The following is a 12,430-nucleotide window of genomic DNA, read 5'->3' on the forward strand; positions in this document are numbered from 1 at the left end:
ATCTAGGCAAAAATTTACTAGTTCCTCAAATGATTTGTATATAGCATAGTCTTTAGACCTCTTACCATTCTGTTTTTACGTCATTTTCTAAAGATGAGTTGTAGTATCCTAAGTGGGGTAACACAAGACAATCCACTGGGATTGGGGGGAAAAACACTAAAACTTCTAAATCAAGAACACGCCAAAAATGACACTTCACTTATTCCTGGGCTGAAATTTTTGTCAGCCATACTATAAGGCAGAAACAATGATAATTTAATCAACTCTGAAATAAAAATAAGCCAAAATTTTGAAATTATTGGAAAGATCACTTGAAATATGGTTTTACGTATTAACTGCTACTAATGATGAACCTTACACTTTAAGTGTATATTGTGACTTGAGCTATTATTAGTGAATAATATGGAGAAATCATGCTCAACGAGATATCTAAAAACTAAGTTTCTTTAGCAAAAACAATATATCACTTGCAAAGATGGAAATTGACTGAGTTTAAACAAAAACCTCTGCATAATTGGTAACAGAAATTGAAAACAGTATATAATAATTAAGCCCAGCCAATTATGTATTTCTTCAATTATATCTATGTATTTTTCAGATGTTAACATTTTACATCTCAAAGTCATCAAAATAAACTGCATTTACAAAGCAGACCTTTAATACCACTCTATCAAAAAGTACTAAACCAAGGATTTTTGGGGGGGAGAAAGGGAAGTATGTTTTTTTGTCCTGCTCTCACTAAAAAGTACTGCAAATAATATTTACTTATATACACTCAAATGTAGAACTTTAGGCTTATTATTTATTAGACCCAAATGTAGAGCTTTAATCTGACTAAATTTCAGTTACTAGATTTGGCCCTTTCACTCTGACCATGAGCTTTAGGCTCATGATCCTGTCCTATTGTTAGCTACTCCTCAGTTTCAACCACATATTTGATAAGAATAAAAACTACAGTATCACCAACAAATTAACAAAAATTTATTAAACCAGGTATCATATCATCTAAGTCAACTCTGAGAAAAGAACAAGAATAAGGACAAATCTTTGGAGATCATCCTTCAGATATCAATACTTTAAATCATGCAAATCTAGATCCTGGAATTTAACTAATTATGAGTCCCCCCAACCCTTTGATTTAATTTAAAAATAATTTAAAATGAAAACTAGTAACAATGATGGATAATGGCACACATATTGGCGAAGAATTTTCAAAAATGCACCTTAAAATAATCTTCATGAAGACATCTATAAAATGATGGTGTTAAATTACATGACCATGTTACCATGATTCAGATGCCTTCCCATTGCTGGAACATCCCTCTGGGGCTATGGCAGAACTCTCCCATTGGTAAGTTCTTCCCAAAACCTTGATTCTGAGCAATAGTCCATGTCAGTCATCAGACTTTGCCACCCTTTAGTCCCTGCTTTTCAATTCCCTTTATGTGTTGCCTTCCCCCATTAGAATGGAAGCTTGCTGAAGGCAGAAACTCTAATAAGGTCAACACAATGCTTAGCATGTAATAAGTACTTAATAAATGCTTGCTGACTTTACCTATGAGGTCCCTTTCAGCTCTTAGATTCAGTTATGAATGGCGCTTGTATAAATCCTCACCCAGCACAAGAAAATAATCAGCAGTACACAAAATACTTATATGCTGGGCCTTTAGAGGGAGGAAAAAAACTAAAACAACTGATTTTTAATAAATGTAATTAGTATTTCTGATACAAAAAAGGACATCAACAATGAATTTCCTATTCAGCAAGTATATTTTTATTCAATTTATATAGTGAGTGAATAAAGCCTCTCTTAAAAAAAATTACAAATGCCTTATTTTTACACCAATCACTTCAAAAATACCATGCCTGCCAATGAAGAGACTCATGTAAAAAGGTTAGCTAAGCAAAAAAAGAGTCAATAAAGATGCTATCTCTGGCAGAGATGGCAACATCATGCACTTCAATTCTCTACCTAGGAAAAAGTAAATGTTTTATCATCTATTCTCTAAGATCCAGGAAATAAGCTGCCTTTCTTTTGAGCTCATTTTGTGTATGTTAAACAGTTCACATTTTCACAAACTAATTATGTACTCACCTATATTCCATCGTCTATATTTTGCATCATCAAATTGTTGCCGCAAGACTAGAAAATCTATAACATCTGGCATATCATGGTACCTAATTTGATAAATACAACAAAAACAAAACATGAATAAGTTGATTAAAGTCAATGATTTAAATATATTTCTTAAAGCTTTGAAAATTTTTGCCTCTTTGAATGTCCCTTACTTCATTGTAAAGGCTCCTCCAGTTAGTTTACCAGTATCAGGATCTAGAAAAGCAAGTTTAAGGCAGCACAGTGTAGGCAAACCCACTTCATATTTTATGCCAACTATTTTCATTAATTCTTGCTCCTAGGGGAGAAAAAAAGAAACAAGAAAACACCATGCTTTTGATTTAAATGTTTTGACTTAAAAGTTTAATATTTTGTAACTATCATAAAAAAAAATCTAGTGAAATGAAGACAGTGAATTTTTTGAATATTTTTTTTGGGGGTGGGGTGTGGAGGTAATGTTGGATTTGTGATTTCATTAGTATCGGTAACTTGTGGTAAAGAAATTAGCCCCACCAAATCAGATCAACAACTGCTCTGCATCTTTTAGTATTACAGAGTTCTTTGGGGTCACTTCGAGGTTAAGTGACTTGACAGGGTCACACAGTCTCTGTCAGAGAAGGGTCTTTATATCCCAGGTCATCCAACCTTCAACTGTATCCAATATGTCATGATGACTCTCAAAATGTGTTTTTCTAGGGGCAGTTAGGTGCGCAGTGGATAGAGCACTGGCCTTGAAGTCAGGAGGACCTGAGTTCAAATCTGGCCTCAGACCAAACACCTGACACTTACTAGCTGTGTGACTCTGGGCAAGTCACTTAACCCCAATTGCCTAAAAAATAAAATAAAATAAAATGTGTTTTTCTAGTAAAACTTAAGATCAGAATGTCAGATTTATTTCACATAAAGTATTAAAGTTGTTAGATATAAAATGAATACAATTGTCTAAAAGTAATCCCGATACATTATGTATCAAACATAAATTGCACCAGTCAATAAATTAGATCAGTATTTTTACTGCAAAGTCGAGATAATGGAATGATAACTCTTTTTAATAACTCTTAAAAGAAAAAAATCTATTCTAAAAGTTTCAAGACAAAAAACTAGTGCTATTTATTCTCAAAGACAAAAATCTTATCTGTATTATAAAATGGTTTCTTCTGACTAATCAGCCTGAATCAAAAAACTTTTTTTGGGGGGGGGGGGGTTTGGTGAGACAATTGGGAGTTTAGTGACTTGCCCAGGGTCACACAGCTAGTAAATGTCAAGTGTCTGAGGCTGGATTTGAACTCAGGTCTTCCTGACTCCAAGGCCAGACCTCTATCCACTGCGCCACTTAGCTGCCCCCCAAAATTTTTTTTTTAAAAACAATAAAAAAAAAAGATGTCATAATAAAAGAAACATTATATTACCCGCAATTCCATTTTATGCCACGGCTGTTTTTTTGGATTAATGCTATATATTTTATTTTTTCGGGCCATTTCAACATATGCTTCATGTCCTTGTCGGAAATAGTAAACCTAAGAAAAAAAAAAAACAAAATGAATCATGTCATAGTTACAAAATATAAATGTAATAACACTTATGATTCAAAATGCAAAAACCATTAAGTGTTATGCTATGTTATGCTATGTTAGCTTAAGCTAAAAGAGTAAACTATTCCATGAGTGAACTGTTAAATTTTGATTGGTTATTATACTGTCACTATTTAACTATAGCCACAGTAGGCAATCAGTCCAAAAATTTTAATATTGTGCTAGATAATGTGCTTAAGTGTGGGGAGCACAAAGAAAGGCCCTAGAGGGGGAAGAACAATAATTAACTAGATACATATAAGATAAATACAGAGCAGATATAAAGTGATCTCAGAAAGGAAGACATTTGCAGCCGAGAGGACTACAGAAGGGACAGGAGCTGAATCTTACAGGATAAACAGAGAAATATTATTGCAAATTAGAAATCCAAACAGGAAAAAAGAACTCTCAATATTATTCTCACACATTATGTAGATCTCTTAAGAAGCTAAAATTTGGTTACAGAACATTTCCAATATAGTTTAGAAAAACTTACAAGTCAAATATGAAAAATCTGTCAAAATAATTTAAATACAACAAAACCATGTTATTCTGGAACTCTACATGAAAACTAAAAGGCAGTGATGAATCATGGTTAGAGTCAGGTAGACCTGGGTCAAGTTCCAACTCTGACAAATAGTGGCTGTATGACAGTGGGTAAGATTTACTGCCCAGACTCACTATGATTGTAAGTAGAAGAACAGAAGGAAGTCTGATATGTATTAGCAGAGAAGTTTCCACACTAGGAGTCTCATATACAAAAATGAAATCACAAAACTGGACAATAAATAACAAATAAAAAACAAACTTTCTTTGTCCTGGGCTCTCTTCTCTTCTATTTTCTCTTCTCCCTTTATACTACTGCACTTGGTTTCATCAGCTCCGACTGACTCAATGAACATCTCCATGTTCTCCAACTGGATGTCACACACATATCATAAACTCTACACCAAAACTGAACTCATCTTTCTCCCTAGACTCTCCCCTCTTCCTAACTTTGCTATTTCTATCAAGGGTACTACCCAGTTACCCAACCTAGGTGTCATCCTCAACTCTTCACTCTCTCACTCTCCATATCCAGTAAGTTGCCAAGTAGTGTTATTTCTCCCTTTGGAACATCTCTCAAATACGCCCTCTTCTCTACTCTGACACTTCTGCTACCTCACATCCTCATTGCCTCATGCCTAAACTACTGTGATAACTTGCCTGTTAGTCTTTTTTCCCCTAGTCTCTCTCCCTATTCCAGTCCATGCTCCACTCACCTGTCAAATCAATCTACCAAAAGATATTATCCCTTATCCCTATTCAGTAACTCCAATGGCTCCTTATCAACTCCAGAATCAAATATAAAATCCTATGTTTGGCTTTTAAAGCTCCTCATAACCTGGCCTCCTCCTGTCTGTCCAGATTTCCTACATCTTACTTAATACCATATAATCTTGAGATCCAATGACCAACGACACTAGCCTCCTTGATGTTCCTCTCACAAGACACTCCATCTCCCAAATCCTTGCATTTTTACTGGCTGTACCCCACGCCTGGAACTCTCTCCCAACTCATCTCTGTGCCTCCTGGCTTCCTTTAAGTCTCAGTTAAAGTCGAATCTTCTGGAAAATGCCCTTCTCAGTCTTCTTTAATCTTAGTTCTTTTCAATTGAGATCATCTCCAATATATACTCTATCTATTGTATTTGTACATAGTTGTTTGCATGTTGTCTCTCCATTAGACTGTGAACTTCTTGAGAGCAAGGACTTTTTTTTAATCTACAATGCTTAGCACTGTGCCTGGCACACAGTAAGTACCAAGAAATGCTTGTTAAGGATAGATTTTTACTGAGCAAAAAGGATGAAGTAATTTAAAAATTCATGAATTTTTAGAGTATTACTAAAAAATAGTAAGAATTCAAATCAGTATGTTTCTTAAACCCAAGGTATTATGAAGAGTAAAGTAGTCCTTCAACTTTAAAATCTTAAAATAAATGTTAAATGACTTAACTTTATGATATTCTTACTATCTGAGAGGTTTAATATGAGTAACAATTACAAAAACTATTTTTTCTTAGTATCATCCATTTATATTAGCTTGAGACATATTCATAATTTGAAAATGATGTAATTTTTGGAGGAAAATATTATGGTAAGGTTTCTCACTTTAAGCTGGCCTCGCCCACCTCAAAAAGGAAGTAATACTATAATTGTAAAAATTTTCCAAAATGTAGGTGGTCTCTTTTTTCAGAGATTCATCCAATTTGATAATGACTCAGGAATCTATTAAACAATTCTTAAACAATTAGACTGTTTTACAGCTTAAAAATTGGGGTATGACTCTATTGCTGTTAAAATGAAAATAGCCAAATTTTTACATGATGGATTTACAGAACAATTGAACACATTTAAATATGCCTTGAAATACAGTACCAGACAATAATTAATAGTTTTATTCATGACTAAATTATAAATTATATTTTTAATATGCCAATCTACTTATATCTATTAAGTTATAGAAAAAAATAAAAATAAAATTAGAGATGGAAGCCCCAGCTTGCGAAATTTCATAAACTTGCCTTAAAAATTCTACCAATTTTGCTTGTGTGAGGCCCCGGGTTCAATCCCCATCATCTCCACTTACTTTTGGGACAGCTAGGCGGTGCAATGGATAGAGCACTAGCCCTGGATTCAGGAGGACCTGAGTTCAAATCCAGCCTCAGACACATAACACTAGCTGTGTGACCCTGGACAAGTCACTTAACTCCACTGCCTAGCCAAGATAAATAAATAAAGTAAAAAAAAAAAAAATTTCTACCAAAAGCTTTTTACTTCTCTTTTACAAACTTTCCATTTAAATATGTAAACACTTTTAAGCAATGTTTCTAAACAAAATCAATGGAATGATTAAAAATATATACATACATCTCTCTAAATATATATACATATACACACAATAAAAAATTGGCAGTACAAGATTTTTCTAATATAATTACAAGTTACTAGAAGTTTGCATTAAAGTCAACTGTAAAAAAGACAAAAAATGAGAGTTAATTTTTAATCAAAAGGTACCTCATCTCCCATTTGCGGTACAAATGGACATCTTCGAGGAACAGTATCCGTAATCCATACTGAAGGCAACCATTCTTCTAAAGTCAAACCATTTTCAGTCAATTCTCCAACAGCCAATCTCTAGAGAATGTTCACAAAATTTGAAAGTGAGTATGCTCACCATAAATAGTACTTGTTACAAAACATCTAGTGAAACTTTATGAAAATAGAAACATCAACCTTCAATATAAAATGCATACTCCTCACATCAAAAAATACTCCATAACAGGGATATTTAAAATAAAGCAAACTTGCCCCCTCAAGAATACATTTTTTAACTGCACAATTATTAACAAACTGGTTTTCTTGAAATTAAAAAAAAAAAGTTAACCATTGCAGTGATGAAAACAAGAATTCAAAAACAGTAGATATTAAGGTCCCTTCTTGATCTAAATCTATGAAACACAGTGCTGAGAATACAATACTTATTTCCTCGAGAAATACTGAAGTTTTTAAATTGCACTAAAATACTGCAAGTCTTTTTTATTTTTTTTTAAATAAGGGTATGGGATGAATCAGTTGATTTACTAAACACCTACAATACAAGGCATTATCTTAATTTTAAGAACATTTTACATTTTTTTAAATTACAATTTTTTTTATTAATAAATGATTGTTTAATTTATTCTATCTATCCAAATGCTTATTTAAAAAATACAATTAGGGTACTCTATCTGTAGTTTTAGCATTTTACAAATGTTGGGATTGCATGGAAAAATACCGAAGAATCTTAGGAAGGAACCTTGGTGTTTGTATAGTCCAACTTTCTACTCCATGCAGCAATCCCTTCCATAGTACACCTAACAATCAGTTATCTGTTTGAAAAGAATTCACCATCTATCAAGACAATTCATTCAATTTTGTAATAGCTCTAGCCAAAACCTGTCTCTTTGCCCTGGTTCCAGTTCTGCTTTCTGAAGCAACAGCTAAAAAATCTACTCAGTATAGTAAGTATAGTGTATGTCCATTTAATCTCTACTTCTCTAAGTTAAATATGGATATCTCATATGACATGGTTTCTAGATCCTTTAATCACCCCTCTGGATGTACCTTATTTGGTAGGCCTGAACTGTACAAAATATTATAGATGCAGCCTGAGGAGTAGAGAGAAAATAAACAGACTACTATTTCCCACGATCTTAATACTATACTATTAATATTATAATTAGCAATATTATTGACAGTTATGTCTATTCTCTGTCTTTTCTTGTTAATGTTGTTATTTATGTAGCTTAAGAACGTCAAATGCAACATTTTTTTTAATAGTCACTTTATCCTTGTTGTCTCTAAATAAACTTCTGCTTAAAAAATTAACAAAAAGTCCTGCCAAGTCAATTATAATCCCTCCTGTACCTGTCAGAAAAAAAAATTGGGGTGGCAATTAACCTAAATGCATAACGCAATACGTGTTATATTAGATACTCTCTTCTCTCTAGGTTTTTGGGACCCCATTCTCTTCTGGTTGTCCTACCTATCTGATCACTCTGTCTTTGTCTCCTTTGCTGGATTATCATTAAGATGATGCCTTCCAACTACAAGCAGACATCGTTCCTCAAGGTTGTCCTGGGCCCTCTTCTCATTTCCTTCTATGCTACCTTCCCTCAAGTCTCATCAGTTCACATGGATTTAATTACCATCTCTATGCTGATGATTCTCAAATGTACCTATCCTGCCCTAAATTCTCTAACTTCCAATTTTGCATCTCCAACTACCTTTCAAATATCTGGAACTGGATGTTCAGTAGACATCTTAAACTCATTATATGCAAAAGAGAACTCAATATCTTTTCTCCAAAGTCTCCCCTGCCTTCTCTATTATTTTAGAGAGCAACAACATTCTCCTGGTCCCTCAGACTCACAACCGTGGAGTCATCTTCAACTCCTCACTATCTCCTCTCCTCTACATCCAATCTATGGCCACGGCCTATCAATTTCACCTCTGAAACATCTCTCAAATACATGTTTCTACTCTGACACTGCCACCACTTTAGTATAGACCCTCATCATCTCATACCTGGAATACCACAATAGCTGGCGGGTGGGTGCGCCTGCCTCACCCCACTCCAATCCATCCTCCAACCAAAGTGATTTTCCTAAAGAGGTCTGATCATGTCACCCTAACCCCACCCAAAAAAATGCCAGTGGCTTTCTATTGCATCCAGGATCAAGTACTAAATGCTCTGTTTGGCATTCAAAGTTCTTCATAACCCAACCCCCTCCTACCTTTCTAGTCTTTGTACACCCTACTCCCAGCATATACTCTTTGATCCAGTGACGAGGACTTTGTGATAAGACACTCCAATTCTTGGCTGTGGGCATTTTCTCTGGATGCTCCCATGCCTGGAACGCACTTTCTCTCTTCATCTCCACCTACTGACTTTCTTGGCTTCCTTTAAGTCCCAACTAAAATCTCATCTTTTACAGGAGGCTTTTCCTAAAACCCTCTTAATTCTAGTGCCTTCCCTCTGTTAAATAGTTCCTATTTATCCTACATATAGCTTGCTTTGTATATACTTATTTGCATGTTGTTTCCCCCGTTAGACTGTAAGCTCCTTCAGGGGAGTTAATATCTTTTTCCTCTTTTTTGTATTCCCAGAGCTTAACACAGGGTCTGGCACATAGCAGGCATTTAATGTTTATCAACTTATTGAATGACATTATACTGATCTCCCTTAAATTAAACTTGTTTTTGGCAAAGTTCTTTAGCTAATGGGATTATTGTAATCTTAAAATTTTAAGCTTTAAAAAAAAAATGATGCAAAGAGAGACAGCAGCAAGATACAGTGAAAAGAACCTAGAGTCACAGAAGGGCTTGGATACCTTGAAGGCAAGGACCTTGAGTTACAACACCTAAGATCAAATTCTAACTCTGTTATCTCTATGGTAATCAGTAGGTCATAACCTCTTTGGATCTCAGTTTCCTCATCTGTAAAATGAGGAGGTTGCAAGAAATGATCTTTTAATATCCCTTCCAGTTCTAGATCTATCAGGTCTGCACAACCTGCAGCCTGACAAAAGATTTTGGGTGGCCCATGAAAAATGTAGAGGAAAACATCCTTTACATTTCTTGCAGGCCACCTGAAATCCTTTGGTGTGCCCCCTGGGCTGCAGGTTGGGCAGGCCTGATCTACGATCTTAGTGGCAGTTAGACGGTGGTGTATATAGAGCTCTAGGCTTGGAGACTGAAATCTTGAGTTTGCATCGAGCCTCAGACACTTACTAGCTAAGTGACCCATGGCAAGTCACTTTACTTCTGCCTGACTCAGTTTCCTCAACTGTGAAACAGGGGTATTAACTGCATTTACTTCTTATGGTGGTTGTGAGAATCAAATGAGATAATATTTCCAAAGTGCTCAGTACAGAGCCCAGCTTTCTCTTATTTTCCCTTTCCCTGATGATTTGGTACTAATGTATTTTAAAATAAGTGAGATGTTTATAGAAATAAAAGAAGAGTCTAGTTCTAATCTAATTTTCCAGAACTTTTTCCTATTACCTTCTTTCACCTACTAAACATATCTCAAGAGCCATTCTCTAAACATGGACTAGACCTTACTGGCTTCATACCTTTATTTTTACTATAATTCTCTATGTGTGGAATGCTCTTCCATTTAGTTCTACTCACTGCAGGCTTTAAACTAGAAGCTCACATTTAAAGCCCAACTCAATTTCTTTGAAGATTTCCTTCAGCCACATCAAATCAGGCATGATCTGTCTCCTATAAGCTCTCACTGAAATTTATGTATTTATTATACAATAAGATGTCATCTCCTTCACTGTACCGTAATTTCCTTGAGGGTAGGGACTGTGGTTATTCATTTTTATATAAGTAAACATTTTTGTACAAATATGTTTCTATTTGTAGGATGAAATAAGATAATATTTGTAAAGTGCTTAGTACAAGTACTATGGTGCTTAATAAATCCTTCTTTCCTTCCCTATTTGTATAAATACTTGATACTTCTTGGATCTATGAATCTATCAATATGGATATCCTTTTGGACGCTTCTACTGACAAAGATGATAATGCTGATAGTTTCCAGATTGACATGAGAATTGCTGTGGCTAAAAAAAAAAATCAACATCATGGTGATGAGATCTGATAGTGGATAGTTTTGTCCTAGGAAAACTGACATCAGTAGGCCCAGACTGGAAGAATTTCCAGTCTAAGAGGATCTGATAGAGCTTGCACTCAACTGGAAGGGCCCTTCGAGAACCCAAGGTCACCGAGAGTGCCCTTAAGAGGTTTTTAATCTATGAATATAGCTGTCAAAAGAAGGATATGGGGAGGCAGAGCCAAGATGGCAGAGTAAAAGCAGTGACCTGCTTGAGCTCTCCCCCAAACCCCTTCAAATACCTGTAAAAAAATGGCTCTAAACAAATTCCAGAGTAGCAGAACCCACAAAAAGACAGATTGAAACAAATTTTCAGCCCAAGACAACCTGGATGACTGATTAGAAAGGTCTATCGCAGTGGGCTGGGAGAGAGAGGAGCGCAGTTCAGTGTGGGCTACGCAGGCAAAGACCAGGCCTCAGAGAACCTGGGGCAGACCTCAGGGGACTGAATCAAGGGCAGCTGTGGAGGTCTCCAGACTTCTCAACCCACAAAGACAACGTAGAAGGTCAGTGGGAAAAGTCTGTTTCTGCAGCGCTTAAAGACTAGCATGGATCCCAGCCCGATTCCCTGAGCTCAGCCCCAGGGCAGCGGCTGCCTTCTGGGCTTCCAGCCCACAGACTGAGGGGGAATCGAATGGCTGATCAGAAGGGGATTGCAGGGATCTCTCTGCTGTTACAGGATTCTCTTGCTTTGCACGTGCTTGGATCTGGATCACAGTTCTGGGTGGCAGTCCTGGGGCGAGGAGAAGTGCTGGCGGGGTGGAGCTTGTAGCGGCTGTGAAAAGGAAATCCTCCTCACAGTTCCAAGACAGAAAAGAGTGCTCACAGACCACAGCGCAGGCCAAGAAAGGAGTAAACACCTCACCCTTGATCATAGCACCTTGGAAGAACTGAAAATTTACAGGTCCCTACAAGTATCTCTGAAAACAGCTGCACCAAACCCCTGAAGCTTGGGACAGTACATTCTCCACACTGGAAACAGATTCCTACCTTAACAAAGAGTCTATAACTCAAGTAATTGGCTGGGATCATGAGCAAATTAGATCAAAACATACAACCAGAAGAAGACAATGAAGCCAAACCTCCTATATCCAAAGCCTCCAAAAAAATATAAACTGGTCCCAGTCCATGGAAGAGCTCTAAAAGGATTTTGAGAAGCAAGTAAGAGAAGTAGAGGAAAAACTGAGAGTGATGCTAAAGGAGACCCAAAAAAATACTGAAGAAACTAACACCTTAAAAAATAGCCTAACCCAAATGGCAAAAGAGGTCCAAAAAGCCAATGAGGAGAAGAATGCCCTAAAGCAAAATTGGCCAAATGGAAAAGGAAGTCCAAAAGATTACTGAAGAAAATACTTCCTTAAAAATTTGAATGGATAAATTGGAAGCTAGTGACAATTTGAGAAATCAAGGCACTGTAACACTAATCCAAAGGAATGAAAAAATAGAAGAGAACGTGAAATATCTCATTGGAAAAACAACTGACCTGGAAAATAGGTCCAGGAGAGAGAACTTAAAAATTACTGGACTATCTGAAAGC

At 36.0% G+C, this 12,430-nt stretch overlaps 1 protein-coding gene across 3 annotated transcripts in view; it reads right to left on the bottom strand.

Moving 5' to 3' along the window:
* Positions 1-12,430, bottom strand: part of PHIP (pleckstrin homology domain interacting protein) — a 193,057-nt gene that overhangs the window by 32,023 nt on the left and 148,604 nt on the right. For all 3 annotated transcript variants that reach the window (XM_027854734.1, XM_027854725.1, XM_027854741.1), the window contains exons 24-27: positions 6,744-6,863; positions 3,526-3,633; positions 2,290-2,414; positions 2,096-2,178 (exon numbers count right to left, since the gene is read on the bottom strand). In XM_027854734.1, coding sequence (XP_027710535.1) covers positions 2,096-2,178; positions 2,290-2,414; positions 3,526-3,633; positions 6,744-6,863 — 436 coding nt within the window. The remainder of the gene's footprint in view (positions 1-2,095; positions 2,179-2,289; positions 2,415-3,525; positions 3,634-6,743; positions 6,864-12,430) is intronic.

The sequence above is a fragment of the Vombatus ursinus genome, unplaced genomic scaffold (assembly GCF_900497805.2).
Source record: "Vombatus ursinus unplaced genomic scaffold, bare-nosed wombat genome assembly UNPS02000582.1, whole genome shotgun sequence".
NCBI lineage: Eukaryota > Metazoa > Chordata > Mammalia > Diprotodontia > Vombatidae > Vombatus > Vombatus ursinus.